The sequence below is a fragment of the Protopterus annectens genome, chromosome 5.part0 (assembly GCF_019279795.1).
Source record: "Protopterus annectens isolate FY-2018-M chromosome 5.part0, PAN1.0, whole genome shotgun sequence".
Lineage (NCBI taxonomy): Eukaryota > Metazoa > Chordata > Ceratodontiformes > Protopteridae > Protopterus > Protopterus annectens.
The window spans coordinates 377,563,379-377,588,024 of NC_056735.1; the positions used below are offsets into that span (position 1 = coordinate 377,563,379).

The following is a 24,646-nucleotide window of genomic DNA, read 5'->3' on the forward strand; positions in this document are numbered from 1 at the left end:
CTCCCATCAGAATTCCTCAAAGCTGCCTCCGAAGTCGTAGCCTGCCCCATTTCTATCCTCATCAACCGCTCTCTCTCTTGAGACCCATGTCCCACTAATCTGGAAAGTCTCCTATATCACCCTACTGCATAAAGGTGGCAACTCTACCGAGCTTACTAATTACAGGCCCATTGCTATTATTTCACCCTTCTCCAAAATACTAGAAAAATTTATTCACTCCCAGCTTCTAAACTCCAACAACCTCCTATCAAACACCAAACATGGTTTTCACCCCCACCACAGCACCACAACCTCCCTCCTCAGTTTTACTAACACAATAAATGGACACAGAAATCAGAATAAATATGTCTCATCAATCTTTCTAGATCTCTCAAAGGCATTCAACACAGTTTCACACCAAAAACTGCTGTCAGAACTGGCCACATTACATCTCAGTCGTTCTTTCCTACCTTGGTTCCACAGCTATCTAACCAAATGCCAGCAGGCTGTTAGATGGCAACAGGAGCTATCATCTTTGCTCCCTGTTAACATAGGAGTTCCACAAGGCTCCATATTAGGCCTCCTACTTTTTACCATCTTCACAAATCCAACTCCATAAGTCCACATCTCTTGCCTCGGTCATCCAATATGCAGAGGACTTTACCCTGATATGCTCTGCCCCCTCTCTAACACAACTACAGACTAGAACACAACAATCCTTCCTAGAAGTAGAATCCTGGCTAACGAACACCAACCTCATACTTAACCCAAACAAGACCAAACTCATGATCTTTCTCCCCACCAAAACACCGAATCCCTGAGCCACTTTTCAAATCTACTCCTCCAACACAATCATAAACACCAGCTCACATATCAAATTACTAGGCGTCACAATTGATAGCAAATTAAAATTCGACCTACACCTCTCTCAAACCATTAAAAAAAAAAAACACACATCAAACTAGTCTCTCTTTACCAAATTAATCCTTTCCTAACTAGCCATTCTAGACTAAGCATCGCCAGGACTCATCTCTCATCTACTGTTCTCTATGCTTCTCCCATCCTTACAAACCTTAACAAAAAACTGACCTTACCAAACTTGAATCAGCCTACCATAAAATAGCCAAGTTCGCCACTAGCTCCCCATATAGGTCCCACCACTGCTCTGCCCTACAACAAATAAACTGGCTAGAATTCCTACAGCAACTAACCTATACCCAACTTGTCTTTACTCACCAACTAATATACCAGCCAAGCAGAACCCCAGTCCAACAATTACTACAACCATATGCCAACACTCAACTCCAATCCTCACACAAAACACTCCAAGTATCCAAAACCAACAACAAAGCCTGAGATGCCCTCTACTCCCACCACATTTCTAAACTTTAGAACTCAATCCCTCAACACATCCTAAATGCTACCAACCTACACCAATTCAAAACTCTGCTCAAAGACTACTTCACTAACTGGCTCTGCTCCTGCACCAAGCCAAATACCACATAAGCCCACATCAAATTTCATCCCCTAAATTTTACAGTCTCCCTGTATACCCCACGCCCACTTGTTAATACCACCTATCAGCTACTTACAATAAGAGAATAATTTTGATAATTTCTTTTCTTATGTAAGGGTATACATATGTACAAGTATTAAAGTATACTCAACAACTAAAGATGGACTCCTGCCCTCAAAAAAAATATATATATATATATATTACATACACACACATATATGACTTTACTAAGTGCCAATTGCATATTGTACTTTCTTTATTGTCTCTAGATATTTCTGTTAAATTCTATGTAAAACAGACACTGTACCAGTCAATGTTGTTCTTGTTTTATTGGAGCTTTTCTCCCCGGGTCTCCGCTGAAAATGGGTTCATACCCAGAAAGACTATCCCGGTCAACAAATGTAAAAATAAATAAATAAAATAATAATATTATATATCTTCCTATCTTTTCAATGTATTGTAATATTGATATGAATTTGTAAACTGTACTTGTCATGTATAAATGAAATAAATTTCTGTATGTATGCCGGAGCTCATCTCACCAAGCCTCTGCTGAAAATGGACATGTATCCAGTCGGAAAACCCCGGTCAACAAATGTAAAATAAAATATAATATTTTTGCTATAAAGGAACCCTTGAAATTTCAGAAATACCTAGTTGTTCACAGGACAAGTAGCTTGCAGTGACAAGCATTGCCCCCAGAGCTCTATACCAGATACTCCGGACATTAAATTTGATATTCCAACCATCTAATCAATCAAAAGGGGACTGTTGCCATGGATATGAACTTTCTCATTACCTCTGTTACCAGCTTGGTAGATACAGGCATCCTGAGACAATGTAAACATTGCCTCATATTTACTGGCAACCACTTAATTCTCAAACAAACTGATATAGTATTTGAGATGCATTTACGCAATGCTGCTGGAGGCAAAGCTCTCACATAAAAGCACTCGCAATCAGGCTGGCAGTAGCACACACACTGTACCCATCACACAGAGTTTGAAGTAGACATATAGACCCACGTATGCCGAGGCACTTCAATGTAACCTTCCTAAACACCAAAGTCCTCCTAGATGAAGTACACATAAACAAATACCCTCAGCAGCACTGCATACACGCTTTCAAAACAATATCCATATCAACATATACGGCTACATCTGATGGAGCCTCTACTTCTAAGCTCACAAGACAAGCTACCACACAATCCAACATTCTGGTCATTGCATACTCCATTGAAAGACACATTAATGTCTCTCTCATCACACTGAGTAAGGTGAAAGTCATGATCAATTGCTGATCAGAGGCCAGGATCCGCCAAATGACACACGCACTCAGGTCACTGGACCACAAGTACTACTATGACTCATAGACCGTGTGGGTGTGAATGACCCGAGATGTACTTCCCTAGACTATGGGAAGAGACATCACAAAGCTCTCAGAGTATGTGTCCCAAGTTGGTACAAGTCTAGCACGGAGCAGCATTTTACCTTCTCCAAGGATGATGCCACAATACGAACAAAAGATGGCTGACTTAAACTGGCTTAGTTATTGGTGTCATTCTAAGGGGGTGTGATTTGTCAGTATGGAAGAAGATGATCAACTGACGACACTGTTTTGCCAGAGATGGTCTACAATTCTTCCCTCTAGGCTTTTGAATATTAGCTAAAACATTGTCCTCCCCCATAGTGCCTTTTTTAGGCAATGCCAAACTGAAAGTACTTCCAACTTAGCAAACCAAAACGAAAATCTAAAGGTGTTCTTGCTCAAAGCTATGAGTCTAAACTCCACTCCCTACAAGCTCTCCTCACCCTAGAGAATGCTGACACATGTGCAGTCAACTGAGACATGGTTTACAGCTGTGAAGAGCACACGGGCAGTACAAGGCTATTATGCCTTCCACATATTTAGACCAGCTACTATACAGACAGGGACTAAAGGTGGAGGTGTCTCTATTTACATCAAATATAAATGTATCTCAAGGCTGGTCAAACAGTACAATGCACTTAAGCTTATCCATGTTGAAATCACCATAGGCAAAATCTCATACCACTTCCTTGCAAGCTATATGTCTCCCTCTATGACCTGTAAACTCATAACATGTATTTAAACTCATTTTAAACACTTATCATCCAACCCAATATCGTACTCATGGACGATTTTAAATTATTTATTTATTAACTGGGAATCAAATGACAACAAACGTACAGGCACAGATTCCTAGATTTTGTAAACACAAATATGGGAGAGTGCCACATACCCTTTAGTGTAATGTCTTCTTTGGCAAGGTCAGACCACAAAATGGTCTCCTTTGAAGTAAAAATAAAACCTGGAGCTCCAGCTAACCATGGAATAGTCAAGATCTACTCTAAGGCTAACTTCCTACTATTAAGGGGGTTTACTATGGTAAAGCTGAAGCGGACTCGGTCGAATGATGGGAACATCGACTCACATCCATTAAAGTGACAATGTCAAATTCCAACATTGTTGAAATATGTCCCAACATCGAAACAGGCTTTAACATGGGTTGAGATAAGGGTGAGATTTGTACTTTGACAATGTCGGGTTAGACATTGTCCTTGTTCGGCCTCCGGACTTTGTCTACAGTAGATTCGACAGAGTCCGCTTCTTTACCACAGTAAACCTACAAGGGATATCCTTGCAAAATTTCAAGTCCCCATAAAAAACTGCGAATACTGCTATCTATGCAGAACCATTCAAAAAATCATTATAGCAGTATGTTAACAACTGCATAGAGGCAGCTGCACCCACTAGGAAGAAGTGCAGAACTAACTCAAAAAAACAAGACACTCTGGTGGAAGCACAACATCAACAAGCCGAATAACTGAAGGAAGAAAATCATGGCAAAAATTTGAAGGTGTAGCACCCAGACGGATAAAAGCACTCTCAAACTAAACAACTCGGGACAAATAAAGTCTACCAAAGCCAAATTAGAGGTACATTTGTCCTCCCAGACCAACAACAACCACAAGTCATTCCTTAGTTGTCCACAACATCAACTTTAAGCAAAAAAAAAAAAAAAAAAAAACTCCACAACGTCAGATATTTTAATAAAAAACAAAGCTTTCGGATAGAATATCCTTCTTCAGTGTCTTCCTTACTGTCCACAACATCAAAGGTAATACACAAATGTGTGCAGAGTGCATTGTTAATTGAGCCACCTATACTGAGCCAGAAGACATAGCAAACCTACTGTCTGACAAATTCAGCTCCAGCTTTACCCATCTCCCCAATCAACCTTCCCACAGGAAATACTATCAAATACAACTCCCCCTTCTATCACTAGGGAGCAGGTCCTTAATATTCTCTCTAGGTTCAAGAGTACTGCATTAATTGGGCCAGACAGTACCCCATGACGCCTTTTTTTTTTTTATAAATGTTGCCAAGACTTTTGGATTTCCATTACCATGATGGGAAAGGACCCCATTCCTAAGTCAAATTATGATTAAAGTTCAAGGTTTCTATATAGCATGAAATAGGACCTATCAGGCCCTCTGGAATTGCTATTTAACTATAGCCTCCAAACAGGTTTCATGCCTCACGAAGGAAAACAGCAACAGTAATCCCTTTGCACAAAGGTGGGCCATCTAACGACCCAGGAAAATATAGACCCCACAAGTCTTATATGCAGAGCCATGGAAATGATCAGTAATGGAACAGGAAACCTCCAGACAATGGACTCAACCCAACCTGGTTTCAAAGGCAGCTTATGCCTACTCAATCTGGTGTAAGAAGTTCACCAAAGCGATGGATGAGAGCAAAATGGCTCATACTGCCTACCTTAACCTGGCCAAGGCATATCCCACTCAGTATTGTTGACAAAAATCAAGAGGTTAGGTATAAACTCCTGCTGAATAGCCAGTTGACTCACAGACAAGACACAGGAAGTCACAATTGGGGAGTCTACCTCTACAAAGAGGGCAGTCACAAGTGAAGTCCCTCTGGGATTGATCCCAGGATCGCTCTTTTTTGGTATTTACTTCTCTGAAATCAAGGCCAATGTCAAAGGCCTCTGGCTAACTAAATTGCAGATGACTGCAAATTAACAGCGTCACAGAATCTAACACAGACACAAATGTTCTCCAGGAAGGGCTGATGCAAACTGGAGTCAAGAGGCAAGGACTAAAACTAAATGCCAAGAAATGCATAATAGTATCCTTCGGGAAGTCATCCACCCCTGGTAACTATCATATTGACAATACACCCCAAAGAGCTATCCTAGTAGTCAGGGACTTGGACACACACTGACACACACACACACACACACACACACACATCTACCCTTTGACCATCATGTGTCTACAGTAATGAGAAATTCATTCTACACTGTGCAACTTATAAACAAAAGGTATGGCATCTATGTCCAAGGAAGTCATTGTTCCACTGTATTTGTTAATATTCATCAAACCCATCATTCAGTGCAATGCCCCCTTTTGTAGGTAAACAATTCAAAAGACAGAGAATTCAGTGCCAAAATAAACACCAGAAACTGGTGGGAAGTCAAAACTGCAGCAAGCCCTGTTAGATGTCCAGAGAACACCCAGAAGCTTTAAAAGTGGAAATAACATATTAACTGACTTACTGTGTTTTCGTACCTATACAGAGAACTTTGTCAGATAAAAAAATGCATGCCACAAGTCTATAAATACCCTTTACAATTAAAATTACCAATAATTTTCAATCCTCACAAAGTTTTAAACAAGTGTATCACGAACCAGAAAACTTACATCATAACAGTTAAAACATATTAATAACTTCATATATTATACAGTTTAATGAATAAATACAGCAATTAAATATAAAACTTTCTTCTGTTCCTATAAAATGTTGCTGTTAAAAACATGTTCAAATGTGAATACGTTAAAACCTACACAAATACCCCAACCTAGTGTCCTTTTGTGAAACAGCATTAAACTGAAAAAGTGAACTGCAGCAGTATGACAACTGTTAAACCACAAAGTAGAACCACTCTATAATAATCTCAAAAACATCATTTAAATTTTATATAAAAGAATGTTTATAATATAGCTGCCCTAAGCTTAAGGACAAGAGAAGAGCAAGGGAGACATATTCATTTAGACCAGAGGCTCTACAGGCTTCAAGAAACAGCTGCTAATATAGTTCCCTATATTCTATCCTTGTCTCCCATGGTCCCCCACCTTGGAGTCCGTAAACTCCTTTCTAATACAAATAAGTAAATGCTGCCTGTCTGCAGCCCAAGGTATGTTTAAATAAAGCATTTGTGGCCTCTTTGGATCCAATTTCATACATGTGTTCATATATCCTCCTTTTGAGCTTGCGCATCACACTTCTGGCATAAAGCAAGATAAATAACACCTGCACCATCACAATTAGTGAAAGCTCTAGCCTCTGCAAATCTATCCCTACTTCTGATATAAACAGTTTCACTACTGGACATATAGGGACACTGAGCACAAGCCCCACACATAAACAAACTAACTCTTCTCCTATTAAGGGCCTTAAAACTTATTTTATCATATTCTAAAATGTCCTTGATACTCCATCCCTTCTTGAAAACAAATTTAATGAGATTCTTAAATATAGGGTCCAAGTCTGAAAAACTAGGAAATCTCTCCCTGTTGTTCAGAATAACATTTTTAATTAGGTTGACTTCACAATTGAATTCAACACTAGAGCCCCTTTAAAATCTTTCACATCCTGTTTATCTTCATCATTGTAGTGGCCTGGTGTTTTAAGGGTCACGCATTCTTTCCCTAAAATAGAGGCAAATTCATCCTACCTTCCTTGACCTCCGTTAACACTTCTTCCACCAATTGTGATGGATATCTTCTCTGAAAAACATACTTTAATAATATGCATTCTTCATTAAAGTCTAGCTCACTATTAGTCATTTTGATGTACTAATGAACTGTCCTTTGACAATACTCTCCTTTTGCCTATAAGGGCGGGCAATCATGTAATAAAGGTAGGAGTTAAAATATGTTTATTTTCAATACACCCTAGATTTAAAAAAACATAAGGTATTCTACCTTCTGTATACTAACTTCCAACTAATTCACTGAATCCTTAGAGATATTTTCAGTAAATCTGAGAAAGTCTGCAGTGGAGCCTATATATTCAATAAACTTATTTATTTTTTTCTTCTGGGCCAGTCCAGAATATACATGTATCATCCAAATATCGCTTATAATACTTAAATTCCTGATTTGTCCAATATTTTAAAAACAAATTTCCATTCACATACCTGTAACACAATATCCGCATGCCCCCATAGCTACCCCAATCACCTGTTTGTAAAATTCCCCATCAAAATGAAAGAAATTATTTTTAAATACCAATACCTTTACTCCAACACAAATTCTAAATTCATCTGCATTCAAGCCTCCTGCCTCCACTAAGGCTTCTTCAAACCATTCAAGCCCAGTGTGATGTGGTATGACAGAAAATAAATCTATGATATCTATTGTAACAAAAATCAACCCTCCATTATATACTTCACCTTTAATACTTTTCAGGAAATCCCACAAGTCTTTTAATATCCGAGTATGTTCAGTTCATATTTTCTTTAATTTATTAGCCAAAAACTTAGCCAATGGGTAAGTCTTAGACCATCTGTGGCCACTATATGCCGAAGTGGGGGTCAGTTACATTTTTATGGACTTTTGGAATTCCAAATATTGATGGGAGGATTGGTCTCCCTGTCCACAAAACAGTTAAATGCACGTTTATCTCTCATACCATCATACAAATTCCTTAAGTGTAAAGTAAATTTTGTAATATGCTACATTTATTTCATTTTTCAAAACCCTGCAGTATTTGTCTTCATTGTTCAAAATATCTGACATTTTGTCCACACAGCACACTGTATGCATCAAGACTGTCCCTCCCCCTTGTCTGGCTTCATAAAAATGAACAACAAACAAATAAGGATTAAGTTTTCTAACAGTTGTCTTTCTAAGGGGAGATCTTGCTATTATGTTATTATGTAGAGCTTCAAGTTCTCTTTCTATCACATTTTCATAATGTTTTAACTGGGAGAACTTAAAGATGCTCTACATAATAAGAATACATTTTTAAACAATTACTTTGTCGTTATCTGGTATTTACTTATCAGACTGTGGTCATTAGGACAACTCCTCTGAAACAATGGATAAGTTGCCTATACGAAACACGGCATATTTTTTTTTTTTGAGAAGCAGGTTACACGCTATTTTTAATTGATTAATTTGCTATTTGTTTATGAGGTGATCACCCATGGTGCTTACAATTTTTTTTTCATGAAATAGCAAACAGGTCTGGCTTTTCTTTTTCTGAATTGTTGAATTCCAGCAGTGTGAATTACTTGTATATTAACACTGGCAAAACACACACTACTGATCAGAACAAAATTTACAGGAAATTTGCAGTCACATTAGACAACCTACACAGGCCTATCCACCAATCCTTTTGGCATTTCTTTTTCAACACAATCTTCTTATAATAAAGTAGTTCACCACAAGGGCTTTCTGTTGGAGGCAACTAAGTTTAAGTCAATGTTTCTGCAACATGGATATAGTCCACAAGATGTTCAGGCTGCTTAAAGAAAACACAGCCCCTGCAGAGAAATGGTAGAATAACTTTTGGTAGTCAAAGTGGGGTTCACACTAGAAGGAATGCTGGAAAAAGGAAATGGTCTGTTTTGCAACCCAGTACAATATGCCATGCCGTGAGGTGCTGGGGTTGGTACTAAAAGTCTTTCCTATGTTGGTACAAGATGCAGTGCTTTGCAAATCTTTGGAAAAGATTCCCAGAGAATACTGCTATAAGGGTAGGACACCAGGTAATCTTCTGACTATCAGCTATTTCAGGTACGCTAATTATGCTTTTGCTACAAATAGAACATCTCTGAGGGGTACGTTCCTCTGTAGCAGCTGTTCACTTTGTGGGAGAATTTTTTCCTTTGACTTCATTAAATTAATGGAAAGAAATCTGAGAATGTTAAAACGTACACTTGTTATTCTGAAGGACTAACCTATGCTTTAAAATGCGCAAGTGATTTATTTTTATACAGAACAGACTAAACAAACTTTGAAATTCAGAGCACAGGAATATACCAAAATATATCAACAGTAGCCAGCTCACTAGCTGCATACTTTTCACAAACATATGAGTTTGCTGGATTTTCTTCAAACAACTGCTTTACTGTAAAGCAAATGTCAGAATAGAACAGAAGAGCTTTTATACTGAAGCACAACAATGCAATCCCTTTTGGAAAATTTAATGTGTAAATTGGTCAGGCAAAAGTAATATCCAGAATATATGTACAAAGTCCATATTATACCAAAAGTACATATCCTTTACATTTCAACTGAAAAAGTATTTTCTTTTCATTTTTAAGATGCTGGGATTACAGTGCAGCTAAGCTGGTACTGTCACATTAAGGTGTTGAGCTGCACTGAAATTCCTGTGGGTAGAAATCTTAGATGCACTTTGTACCCAGTGATGGGAGTAATCTATTACAATAAGTAATACATTACTGTAATATATTACAGTTTCAGGTAACTAGTAATATAGCTAGTTACTTTTTCAAAATAGTAACTAGTAATAGTAATATATTGCTTTTTTTTAGTAACTAGTAACTTAAATGTGAGTTACGTTTGAGTTAGTTTTGCTTAAACCATTGGTTCTCAATGTGGGTGATATAGCCTCCTAAAGAGGGATGTAAAACTTCCGGGGTCCCTACATAGTATGAATAGTAATCAGAGGAGGTAATAGACACTTTGAAGTGGATAGAAAATGACAACATAATGTTGGCACAACTCACAGCACGTAGCATTCATAATAGATCATTAGAATTAGTCTGGACCAAGATTTACTTCATTTTTTAGCACTACAAGGAGGTGAAAGCTACTGATGACCAGACTCCAGCCCTGCCCTGGTACTGTGGGACTCTCACCACTAAAACATCCCCCAACACTGGACAATTCTACCCTGCCCGAAATCATATCCTTACTTTGTTTAGATTTTAGTGAAAATATACTGCATTTCTTTTCTATAGGTTAACGGGGTTTTAAATGAATTCTGACTGTGCAATGTGTAAAATTATTACTATTATTCCTATTATTTTGCAATGTAGTGAATGGGTAATGAGGTCTGTGTATTATTTTCATCCTTCAGTTATCCAACTGTAGTTGTAGGTCAAGAAAAGCTGAGTTTGGTGAGTAGAGTGTTTGTAGGAGAATAAAGTCTGTGTTTTGCACATGTACACTGTGCTTTTGAGAAAGAGTAGTCTCTTTCCTTACACATATTTTACAGTTGAATAGTTCACATATTGTGCCTTTAGAAAAGGCTACATAACAGTGCGTAACTGTAAATGACTTCAGATTTTCATAGTGTATGGTGTGTGTCTGAGAAAGAAAGAAAGAAAGAAAGAAAGAAAGAAAGAAAGAAAGAAAGAAAGTGAGACAGACTGCATCTGTGACTTGAGAGTGGTGGAATTGTAATATTCTACAGTGCACTGGTTTTTGATTTGGCAGCTATACAGAGCTGACAAGAGCTGCACAGCAATGTGAGTTAAGCCCATAAAAAGTCTCTTTCATTCATCCTTGATTCTTATTTGGTTTTATGCAATAACAGCAAGCTGCATCACAGGTTTGACCAATTAAGTTTATACATTCCAGATAAACTTATACAAACACAGATTAACACACACAGATTAACACATTTTGTGCAAGTGTGTGTGTGTGTGTGTGTGTGTGTGTGTGTGTGTGTGCGCGCGCCAGGGGCGGCCCATGCTATTGGACTGCCCGACTGCAGCCCCCCCAGCTGTAAAAAAGAAAGAAAAGAAATAAAAATAAAAAACGATTGCAAATAGCGGACCTTCGCGCATGCCCACTAGCAGCATTTCTGATATCCGGACTGCTGCTGAGACAGTCTGGAGCATGCGCAGACTGTCTCAGCAGCAGTCCAGATTAGGAAACATTCAAGAGCAGAGATCCCAGAAGTCTATGCAGTTGTAACTGCATAGACTGTCGCTGGAAAGGGATCAGACTCTGACTGCAACGTCGGCAGGCTGGGAGTCTCGTCGGGGGAAGAACATCTCGCTAGCTGTGTTGGATTTAATGCTCTAACGGACGTAGGGAAGGATGTAGTGTGCGGGCAGGCTCGTAGTGCTCCAATGGCTGTGGATTTAATTCTGCAACGAAGGGATCTACATCTATCCAGGTAGGGTGTGTGTGTGTGTGTGAGTGTGTGTAATGCCCCAGGTGCTACATGGTGGTGGGTAGAGAATAAGGCTTGAACCATGCACCTTGGGTCCAGGTGGCAAGAGCCTGAATTTCCTACCCACCACTTTTGTAAAAATATTGCAGATTTTTCCCTCATACTTGTTCTGTTCCTCATAAAATCTGTGGTTTCTGTATTTTTGTGTCCTTGCAAAGCCAATAGTGCATTGGTGCAGTGGTAGCATTGTTGCCCGACAGCTACATTTTCTCTGATTTGATTATTGGCTGGGGTGCCTTACCTTCTGTGTGGAGTCTGTATGCCCTCCCTGTTTTTGTTTCCTGTAGTGTCCTCCCATCTTACAAAGACATGTGTCTGTCTGGAGTGTTTCTCCCTGGGCCTCTGTTAAAAATTAGCTTTTGTTTCAAGTCAGACTTTCCTTGTTAACAAATGTTAAAAATGACACATTTGAATATCAGACTTCATATTCTTCAGAAAGTGCATGGTAACACAAAAGCTTTTATTCTAGCAATTTTCTAAGTATATAAGATGGATATTTGAAATTTGTCCCTATTTTTGGGACTGTATTCCCCCATTATTGGCTTCATCCAGGTTTTGTGCTAAGGTTGAGAGCTATGGTAAGAACTGAATTCACTGAATACGTTTGGGGGTTATATTCCCCCATTACTGGCTTTGTCCGGGTGTTTTTTGCTAATAGGTTGAGAGCTATGGTGAGAACTGAATTCACTGAATATGTTTGGGGGCTGTATTCACCCATTATTGGCTTTGTTCAGGTGTTTTGTGCCAAGAGGTTGACAGCTGTGCTATGGTGAGAACTGAATTCACTAAATGGTAGCCATTTAAGTTTCCGTCTTCCTCTTTCACAAAACAGCTGACATGGCATAGTGGTATGTTGTTCTGACTGTTTTGCACAGGGTCCCCTCGGTTCCAAGACGTGGCAGTGAAATGTATGGTGGTAACACAGCATTTTATTCTAGCAACTTTCCAACATTATACAAGCAATGTTTAAAATGTGTCCCTGGTTTTTGACCTTTTGCCCCCCCCCCCCAATAAATTTTGTCTTTTTCCAGATTTCGTGTGCTGCAAAGTTCAGAGATACAGCTGAGTGTCGAATAGATATTACAAGGAGCTGAGAGCTGCAGGGGAACAAAAGTTTAGTGCTGCTTATGCTAAGTCTGCTTGCACTGTTAATAGCACAACAGGTAGTATACTTGCTTTTGATGCAGAAGGCTGTGGGTTCTACTCCTACAGTAGGTAGATGCATTGCTGATACTGTACTGTGTTGTAAAGGGGGTGGATGCTGCAGTCCTTTTTGGCAAAGATACCTAGTAACCATGAACCCGTTATCAGTTTGCTATCCATTCCCTATTGTGGTATTACTAGCTTATTTTTTTTAATGCATGCAATATAGGCAATTTATTATTCAAGGGCAACAGGCACTTTATTTGTAGATGAAACAATGACATATAAAGTTGTTTGCTAGCAGCAACCTCTTTAATGTGGATTTTACTATTTCAGAGATTGTGCATATTTACTGATACTGGTGGACTATAGAAGGTTGAGTAGACTTTTTATGATGGAAATGTTCTGAATTGGGCAGTTTTGTCATTGGTGTATGCATTTTGTTTCATTGTTTACTGGAAAAATGTTCAAAACAATAAATTTAAAATGCCCTCTAACAACTGTACTGTATTGTACAAGGAATATAATGTAATACAGTCAGGAAGGTGTATCAAAGAGCATGTGTATGTTTCATGTTCAAGGGGCCTATGATTTTGAAAACAGCCCAGAGTTAATCTTTATCTGCCACTGGCAAAATGTATTTTCTTTGAATGTGGGTTTCAATGCATGTGAGTTTCAAGGGCAGAGAAGTTTTAATGCCAAGTCTTGCAAGACTGCATTGCTTTGTTTAACAAATATCTATTAGGGTTTGTGCTGCAAAATGCAAAATAAAACTTTCAAATGAAATCTAAATCATCGCAGAAGTAAAGCAGTATGCACATTACAGTGTTTATGGTAAATGGGGCAAAATAACCAAGGAATGGGACATTGGAATGGCTGCAGGGGGGAGGCTCCATTCGACCACGATTTTGTGAGGGGAGGTAGCAAACTCAAGACAGTCCTGGTTGAACTACACCTCTCAGTTGTCCATATGTTTACAGAATGAATAGATATTTACTTCTTATTTTTGGTTTATTCCTCATAAAATTTGTGGTTTTCTAGCAAATCATTTAGGAATGAAGTCACTAAATGACAGACATTGAGTTTCAGACGTCATAACCTTCAGAAAAATGCATGCTAATGCAAGACCTGTTCTTCTATCAACTGTCTTAAGTTTATACAAGAGTAATTTTTAGTAGTGTTTGTATGTTCCCCCAATATATTTGGCCTTGTCCAGATTTCCTGCATTAAGAGGTTGAGAGGTATGTGCAAATCGCTTTGTAGAATTAGGATATCCAAACCTCTCCATTGTCCCCAATTTTGGCTCAAAATGTTGCTCTCCCCTAATAATCCCTCCTCAAAATGGCAATTTTGGAAGAAAACAGTAGATGCTCTTATTTTGTTAGCTGCTCAAGTTAACAGTGTTACTATTAAAAAGGTGTCCTTTTTTTGACAGGTTCCCAGCTGTACTGTGTGGTAACTTTATATTTTTGCATCACATTTTGGCCTATAAAATTGTGGTTTTCTGGCAAATTAGTGGCAAGTCATTAAAGACTGAAGTTAGAAAATAATGATAGACATTGGAGTTTCAGATTTCATACCCTTCAGAAAATTCGTACTAATGCAAGACCTACTACTGTTCTATTACCCAAGTTAATAAGAGCAATATTTAAAAAATTGTCCTTATTTTTGGGCCTGTGTCCCACTTCTAGTTCTGTGTATGGCTTTGTCCATATTTCTTGCTCTGAAGTTGAGAGGTATGCGTGTCAGAGCCATCACTGTCAGCAAGAGACATTTCAAACTGTGACATACTTGTTGTACCCCACTCCCCATTGTAGTGGCTCTGGATGTGTCCAACGAAGGCAAGGAGGACCACAAGTACAACCGTGGCTTTTCATCTGTCCTTGATTTTGCAGAATGTTCTGTTTTTTTCTCATATTTTTATACTGTTGATTTATGCTTATTATTCAGAAAATGCATGCTGTCACAGTGCCCTGCTGCTCTGTTTAAGTAGCAATGATTTAATGACCATCAAGTAAGCTTGACGGAGATTGCAAGATGCAAGTAAGCTTTAATAAGCATACTGTTAAAGAATTACCAGCACTGAAAGCCTTTTCGTTGTTGCCATGCCGAGAATATTTACATAACTAGATAATGTATAAGCCTTGGGTATTGAAATGCATATGACAGTATTTGTAATAAAAGGACAGGATTACAGTATTTTCAGAAGCTCACTACATTTGTTGGAGACTTGCAGTCATCTTTGCAGGCTTACCCGTAAACTAAACAGAATGCCAATCTATCATGTGTGGTCCATAACTTGTGCAGGAATCCTTTAAGCAATTTATCTTGAGCTTGTTTCTTGTTTGCTGTTCATTTTTTACTTTGACCATGTCTTCCCCATGAAACAAGTACATAGTTGTGTCAGGCAGCAGGTCTTTTTTGGATAAGGAACATTTTTTACAAGTGGGGGTATCACAGAGATTGCTACTTTCAGCATGTTACTTGGTACTTTTATAAAGCTGAATATAAATTATAATTAGAACTGCAGTGCAAGGAGTAGTGGTTTGAGTGGAGTGCTGCTTGTTTCTTTATACTTGATTTTGACTGGCATTCCAGTAATGTATTTAAAAAGTAATTTATTTTTTCATTCCTCACAACCTGTTTCCATCTGGATATTAAGTAAGTTGGCATGTAGCCAATGCACTGAAATATTTTTTCTTCTACACTTCATTTTGTCTTGACTGGACTCTCATGACTGTTTGGCACCCAGGGCAGTGTATTTAATTAAAGTTCCAGTTGTTTTGGTTTTGAGCATAGCTCCACCCCCTTTCTAGTTGGCCACACCCCTTCCCATTGGCCCCACACATTCCACTGTCTCCTGCAGCCCTCCTTTAATTTGAAGTCACCAGCCACCACTGGTGTGTGTGTGTGTGTGTGTGTGTGTGTGTGTGTGTGTGTGTGTGTGTGTGTGTGTGTACACAAGAGAGAGTGCCTACATACATTTTGACATGCGCACACACGCACAAATGTATACATTTTATTCTGCACTCTCGGTCATCTTAAAAGTGGACCCTAGATAATACCTGCAATAAAAACACATCTGATACACTATGAATATACAATTTTGTTTACCTACACTCGTAGTAATTTATCAGCATTTAGCTACACATTTGTAGAGTCATCAAAAGTTTGTCTACACCACTGGGGTGTCAAAGCTACTAAAATTCCCCTAAACCCACCATGTTTATAATACTGGCTAGAAAGAGTACAGTTTACACGCTGCACACAGTAAAGAGGCGCAACACCTCCGTACACACCTTAGCTCACTTAAAACAGATTCCCAACTATAAATCTAAATCTACCTTAGTTAACTGTGAAAAACAATAAAAAATAAAACTATTAAGCAAGCCTCATTTCCCATTCATTACACTGCTAAAAAAAAAAAAAAAAAAAAAAAAAAGAAGAGTACATCCCAAACCACCCAAGTCTAACTAAACAACTACTAAAACCCACAACCCATATTTACATTCAGTTTAATGAAAACATGCTAAATACAATAATGTATTTCTACTTCACTACAATATGAAAAGTAACTTTACGCACACACACACACACACGCACACACATCACCTAAATCAACCTCTACAAATAAGTCATTCTTGTTAACATAAAACTACACAATAAGAAAGCAGCCTTAAAAGCTAGAATTGGAACATATTCTATCTAGATTAACTATAAAATAACTAAAAATATAACTAAATAAAATGAGTAAATTTCAGAACGAATCTCACTAAACAACCAAGCATATCAAATAAATAAACTTTAAAAAAGTCAACCTTTATACCTCAGGAAGTACAGGACAAACTATTAGAGTTTAAATCTGAAAAAAAAAATGGTGCAAGTTACAAAAAGCAGCTCTGTGGCTTGGCAGGCTAAAGCCCTGACTTTTCACCACTGAACTTGGATTCAACCAGCAAGCCAGGAGCCGGCACAGGGAAGCACAGCAGCTATTACCTCACCAACCTCGGGAGGAGGGTCATGGCTTGTCCATGAAGAGGACAGGACAGCCTCGCGTACTAATGCAGTGCACTGTGAAACTGAAAACTGCTTTCATGAAATTAAGCATGTACTATGGTACAATCACTCTGTAAAAGTTAAAGCCATAAAATGTACCCCAAAAATATGGCGGCACCACTCTCAGCACTCAACTCTCAGTGCTGATCATAAATTAATGTTTCTGTGGACTCTCGACCCAAGGAGAATATAAATGGATCAAGAAAAGCAAGGTGTTAGCTTTGATAGTCATATGTAGCTGTGGAACCAAAAAATACTACAGCAATTATCTAAGCTGTAGTCAGTAGGAACTCTGGCAATTATGTAGCATTCCACAAATGGAAATGAAAACACTAACATAAAAACACAGAAAAAAATGGAATATGCAAGGGTCTGGTATGAGCAATACATGAAGTATACTGCAATGGAGAATTAGGGAACACTGCAATTCATGGCTTTGCCACTCATCACAAAACTCACTTCCTAAACTTAGTACAAGATACTAATATATCACAAACCAGACGTGTCGTATACACACAAAAAACACACACGGTTCTGAATAGGAAAGCCTAAATTCAAAACAAGGATCAGCTGAAACATACATGCAAAAGTAAAAGCAAAGCAGACAAACATTTTTGTCACACTAGGGAGCAAAGCATCCTGCATCATAAACCTCTCTACTGAATTCAAAATTATACTACTGTCACATACACATATCACACACACACATGCATGGATGTGATAAACTGAAGTTCAGCAGCCACAGAACTATAATTAAGAAAGTGTAAGTGCTTCAGCATTAAGGTTAACATTTCTGCAGGTTTACAATGCTTGCACGCATCAATCACTTGAGTTTCACACAATATGACTTGACTAAGACCAAAGCAAGGGCCAAAGAAAGATACTGAAAATAAAATTACAACATTTACAATGGAAAAAAATCATATGCCTGGATATTTTTCCACAAGATGAAATGCATCTCAGAATGAGTTGAGTAAATAGAAGGGAAAGGGCTATAAATAAGAATTAATATTTTAATTTATTTGTTTAGTTGAATCCGTTTACAAGGGTAGACCACTAATCACTTCTAAATAATTTAAGGTGTAGCCCGGGGTGAAATAAAATCACAGGTATAAGGAGTAGAATACAGTGGAGGTGCAATAAAATCAAGTTACTATAATTACAAGTGTATGGATACAAAGAAAATTAAGTATACAAGCACTGATCAAAATGTATAACTTATGATACGTACAAGAATTCAGTAATTATCAGGCTGTTGCAAGTATCAATACAGATTGCACAAAGACTGCTACTCATGCGACTGACATACTAAAAGGTAAGACCAGTGTAAAGGAGATAGACTGGAGTGCTAGTCCACAGGAAAGTGGAGGGTTAGGTTATGTGACCGGGTGGTACACAAAGTACATGTTGCTTGAGATATTAGATGTGCTTTTTAAAGAGCATGGAATTTAGGATACAATGAGGTGTCCCGAGTTCTGGTGGGAAGGATTTCCACAATTTTGGGCCAAGTATGGAGAATGCACGCTTCGAAACATAGTCTTTGAATCGAGGAATATGCAGGAGAATACCAGAATGATTACAGTTTCTTGGATTGTATGTGCACACTGGGATACAAAAGTTAGATACACTTAAGCCTAAATTTCAGGACTTTAACCTTTGAACAGTTAGTGAACTAACTTAAAAGAACAGTAGTAGTAGTAGTTAACGCACCTTAAATCTCTGAGGCTGATGGAACTGTATAGTGGCTTTTTTCTGATCAAAGTCCTTCTTCACCTGAGCAAAATTAATTTTACCATCCTTATTTAAAACCTTCTTCTTGCCATTCACACAGCGACAAAGATTCATATCTCTTCCATAATAAACATCATGAGAACATAGATCCTCAAGGTCGTGAAACTGAAAGAGAGATTGATAATAAGATGCTAGCTGAGGATTTTTCCTTTGGATAAGCAAAGGTTTCTGTTCCCAGTAATCCCTGAAGAACTCTTCTTCTCTTAAAGGTGAGATCAAACTTTCAAAAAGGCTGACTGGACTGCTGAAACTAAGGGGCGTCTCCCAACATTCTTTACCAATCTTCATCCGTTTAGATTTACATTCATCAGTGTCTGCTGCTGCAAGGGTATGCCCTGCTTTCTTGGACATTTCCTTATTACAAAACAAAGAAAAAATTAGAACTGCAGTAGCAGGCTGCATTGTACTTTAGCAAACATTTTTAGATTAACACTGGCATTGACACAAGTACAGTTGCCAAAGGCTCATCCAAATGAAAGCAGTAGGAAAGAATGGTCATACAAACGTGTAAAAGAAATAGATCACAAAACAATAAAATAATATTTATGATATCAACCATTACTACATGCTAAGCTTTTTTAAATCAGTCATATGTAAACTGCGTATATAAACAAAATACATTGCTGTTGCATATGTTACGTAAAATCAAATACTGACACAAGAAAATGTGCTCCTAAAATGAATAAAATTCATGCTTGATATAACAATTACGGTGAATTGAGACCAGTAGTTCTATCTGTAAACTGACCCCATATAATTTTCTCTTATATTCCACCTATTCTACATTAATTTATAGCGGCGTTCCCCAAATTTCACAGTGTTTCTCTCATCTGATCGATTTTCTACTAATCTTGTCTAGAGACACTACATTCTCACGTCTACATTAAATCTAGAACCAGCTAACTGCAAGTCTTACCCTTTCCTTTCCTCTCTTCAGCACTTCCCCTCATCTAGTCCTTTCACCTTTCCCCTCACTAACACTAACCTCACTATCCCATGTATCCATACACACTCACAACTCCCTCTTCTCCAGACTGTCCATTCCCAGCCTCCCAACCTTTCAGCTCAGTAGCAAGGGTGTTGCTAAACGTATGCTTTGTAGTCCGAGTATAATTTTCTAGACATTATTTAGAGAAAACATGTCTATTTCAGGCCATACTATGTCCACAGCTGTCTAAATTAATGCCTCCAATAAGATTTACATAAATTATAGTTTCAGAGGCAAAGTGAACAAGCATTTAAGTGCTTGGCGGGGGGGGGGGGGGGTAACATGTCCAACTTTTAAGTGCCAGGTTGGTTGGGGGGCAGCAATAACAGCACACAAGTACAAAATTAAATTTGCTGGCTACACTCCTGCTCAAAAGAATCACTTTGCAGATAAACTCATTATTCCTTCCTATTGCTTTCTAATCCCGCTCGACCATTTAGGTAATTGGCTAATTTATTTCCCTCTCGACCATTTAGGTAATTGGCTAATTTCTTTCCCTCTCAACCATTTAGGTAATTGGCTAATTTCTTTCCATGAATTACCTCTAAAACTGAGCATGCTATAACCCTGTACTAAGAACAGCTCCACATTCCAGTTCTGTAAGCCTGCTTGCCTACATCTGATAGTAGTCTCTTGGAAGCACTTTTTTGTTCTGTGATTTACCTTAATATGGGACCATTACCCATGAACTGGCATTGATTTTGCACCAGAATGTTGCATATGTATTTCATTAAAACAGGTGATTTTGTGGAAAGCTGGCATGCTTTACATCATTAAATAATACAACATATTAAAACATGTTATTCTTTAGAAAATACATAACAATAATAATAATGCAAACTATCTTAATCTATCAGTCTTCTCGGTCACTGTTAACAGTAAATTTATCAGCTTTCTAAATGAAGGGTGAATGTCGACAGATTTTTACGTGATTGTCCTAAATATAGATAAGAGATTAACTGCTATAGGTGGGATGATGAAACGCATCAACACACATACCTATTTTCACTGTTACTCTGAAATTACTGCAAACCTGGGTAAGGTCGCACTTATCCCATTGCAGTTGCCACTGCAATTGGCTAAGCACAAATGGTTTATATATTTTAATCTTATTAAGCAAAAACTCTACATTAACACAGAACTAAATCACCAAAGGTGTCAGTTTAAACTTTTTTCACCTCCTGTAGAAAGAAGACAGTCAGCGGTTAACAAGCTGCTTCTTGTATTACCCTGTTCGATTCCCTCAGTCTCCATTTGCCTACTCGGGAACTTTGAGCAAGCCATTTAACACACAGTGCTCGGATAAACTGATCAAAGCTCCTGACTGGTGTCCTGGACTCTATGCCTGGTAACAACCTATGGCAGACTCACTTACCACCCTTAGAAGCACTCTGTTGAATTAATCCCTTCCACTTCTAGTTCTAGATTATTTTTTATGTATTACCTGACTTGCTAATCAGCCCTTCGTCTGAGAACTTCTACATATTACTTAAATACAGCTATAACCGTAATGAGACTTCAGTTCTCGTCTGCAAAAAAAAAATGGATAATGCGCGGAAGTCAATCTTGCGGCGTGCATACAAATCGATGGTTCTGTCCATCGTACAAGATTTAACATTAATATTGCCAGTGGTTTTGAAATACAAACGGCAATGTAAACTTATCAGTAAAGATTCTCGGAATAATTAGCCAAAGCCGCAATTAACCAATGAACAAAAATACTACCAAAACTTAATTCTTCGTTTCATTATCTCCCATTCCCAATATATACACACACATTAATGTGCGAACGTTCACCGATAAGCTGCAGAGTATATGAAAAACAATGGATTTTCTGATTAACCTTACTGCCGACAACTGCAAACCAGAACTGCTAAGTGTATAAATCGGATTCGCAACTGTAAATGAAAAGTCACCAGTTGTCTATTAACCCAAACAATCCAGGTTCATCACTCCACGCTTATCAATGCACATTGCATGTTCTAAAACTAATCAACAATGACACAGTACCCTTAGAATAAATGTGACATGTTATTACACTGCCACAATCGAGATGACAAAGAAAACATACTAATTACAGGGGCATTTCCATGACATTGCCTACCTTAACCTATCAAAGCAGAGTACAAAAACTTAAATGATGAGCTCTCCACGTTGAATACTATACTAGTCTCATTAACTACGTCATTAACATGGGAAGTTTACCCATAAGTCTCGGTGCTATTAGACCCTGCTGCTGTACTAGGTTAAGTCGGCTTCAAGTTTATGTATACTTGTAAGACAGATAGTTAATGTTATTGGGAAAAATGTTTTTATTATGTAATCTGCTAGACGCTACAAAACGTGAGGGGCGTATTTTTTTTGTTAAGCCTTACCCGTACTGATTCCTTTAAGACAATTATATTCAACGGCCATGTTAAGTCATTGCAGTTATTTTCCTTTTTGAGTATTAAATTGAAAACGGGTCATTCTGACTATAATACTTTTTAATAAATTTGTAACATTATGTGTAGGTCTGACATTATTTTTGAGATTAGGGCGCCACGTTATTATATCCTGAAACTGTTTTGAGTGCTTTAAAGCTGAAGTTCCGGTTCTGAAACAAACCGGAACTGTTGGAAACAGATTTATTGCCTGCAATAAAAAATCTTTGTGCTTGAGAATAGCTTTACCTTTCGGTGTTAGTGGCGGTTGTAGCAGCACTAGTTTTTGCTGCGTAGTGTGTGCAGACTGCAGTTTTTACTGTAAAGTAGAATGAGTTTGGTTGAACTTGGTTGTAATTGAGCCACTAAATAAAGCTTTACACGTTTTGCAAAATCATTTTGTTTTCAATGCTGATGTTGTAAATAACGTGCCAAATTGGCATCTTGTTCTTCGCCTTACAGCGGTAAACAACATTTTTATTTGTTTGGTTGCAGTCAGCATACGCATGTTTTGAATATTTACGTTCTTCTCAAACCTTTCCCATCACAGAGTCTGTATGGGAATGCAGCTTCAAAGAGAAATTTGCGCTTTTGCAATTTTTGAGACACCCGTTATTCTGGACGCCTAATTAAAAATGCCAAAACTGCACACGAAGTAACATAAAATACAAAAAGACACCATCTTAGGATAATGGCTGGGGAAATGTACATTTTGTCCAGGTCATGACTACTATGTGTGCCATTTTTTAATGAAATTTTATAACAGAAAAGAAAACATAATAAACAAACAACAATTAAAAATAAAAACAAGTAACCATATACAAAAGTCCATAGCAACGACACTATATGTCAAGTGATTCACAGTCAATATTTTTCAAGAGCTTTTAAGTTTTAGCAAACATTTATAAGAATGTATAACATTTGAAGTTCTCTTTGTAGTCAAAACTTGATTTTTACAAACACTTTTTTGCTGTATTAATAAATTCAATAAACGAGGGAGTAGTTTTGCTTTTCCATTTTTAGTAATTACTTTTCTATCGATAGTAAATATAGACCAAAGAAGAGGTACTTGTCACTTTTTCATAAAGAACATTTCTTCCTGGTTTTGAAGAGTAAACTACCCCATCAGACAATTGAAAACAGTTTTCCCCCATTATTTGTTTTAGTGGATTTTAGTATTTTTTTTTCTACTTAATGGGGTGGACCATTTTCAGTCACGAATGGAGGCCAGCGGCACATTTATAGGGTTATGACCTCTCTGTGTGCAGGACAGTCCCTGTTTGAGAATTCATGGTGGGGGGGGGATGGGGGCAAAAATGGCAAATGTCAGACTTTAGGAAAAGCAGTATTTCCTAATTTTAATGTATTAGTTGCATGATACAGTTATTTTGTATTGAAATGCTTAAATGTTGTATGAAACACCATAAGTAAATTAAGTTTTGCAGTGGCTGTGGGTGTTTTTTCTTACAAAATCTCACATTTCTTCCAAAAGTCACACTTTGGGCATTTGAAAAGGTGGCAACCTTACGCTTAGAACAACAGGTTATTTGGGACGTAATGCATAGAAAGTAGCATAAAGTATTACACAGTTTTCCGCAATTCTTAGTGGAAAGTGTTTTGACAGAAGTGTCTTGCCAAAAGAATAATAGGTGGTAAACACAGGATGTCACCATGAACTTTTCCCTTCTGATGAAAATAAGCATGCCGATTGTGATGCCCCTGCACTGGTCCAGTAATCAAGGAGACTCAATCCTCACCACAAACACCAGTGAGGGGCGTGCACATTGGGAGGATGACAAGTACACACACAGTAAAGTACAATTTCCCTTAAGAGCACACAGAGATCACAGTCAGTTTGGGGATGGTTTCTTCCTTTCTCTCCAGATCCCCAGTAAGACTCCCCACTGGCACAGCTATAGGGTTAAGATCTCAGCCAAGTGATCAAGCCAAAACCTCCGGCACCCTCTCTGTCCAGCCAGTGCTTTGTGTCCCTGCCCAAATAGCTAACACACACTTTGAGATTTGATTTATACACACACACACACACACTCCTGGGAAGGGCTGGCACAGGTTCACTAGCTATGCCTCCTTCTGCCCAGACTATAAGGTAGAAACTGCCACCAACCACCCTTTATCAACTACTTAAGGCCCTTTCCAAAGGGTGACCAATTCTACTGTGCAATGTTACTATTATCCAGCTGGTAAGTGAGTCCAAGACTTGAAGGCTATTTATTAGTGGCTTGTACAGTGTTACCAAATACATATGCAAGTTTTCTTAGAGCTTAAATATCTGTACACAAAACCAGCCACAATAAAAAGGTTTAAATATATTTAATAAATAATAAAAGCACAAGACAATACTCATTAACTCAACACAGTGACAACAGAGTTCAGAATCACAGGAAATACTTTAAAACAACATTGCAGGGCAGTCTCATAAATACAGAAAACATCTAGACTAATCTTACTATATTCCTATCTGTTTCT

The 24,646-nt window shown here is 38.0% G+C and overlaps 1 protein-coding gene across 5 annotated transcripts in view; it reads right to left on the reverse strand.

Annotated features, from left to right (window-relative positions):
- The window catches only part of RIOX2 (ribosomal oxygenase 2), a 456,423-nt gene extending 434,132 nt beyond the window's left edge, over positions 1–22,291 (reverse strand). The window contains exons 1-2 of one of the 5 annotated variants that reach the window (XM_044072345.1): positions 22,112–22,291; positions 18,668–19,102 (exon numbers count right to left, since the gene is read on the reverse strand). In XM_044072345.1, coding sequence (XP_043928280.1) covers positions 18,668–19,099 — 432 coding nt within the window. In that variant the 5' untranslated portion in view covers positions 19,100–19,102; positions 22,112–22,291. The other 4 variants (XM_044072343.1, XM_044072342.1, XM_044072346.1 and 1 more) reach the window with 4 other exon arrangements.
- Between the last annotated feature and the right edge of the window lie 2,355 nt (positions 22,292–24,646).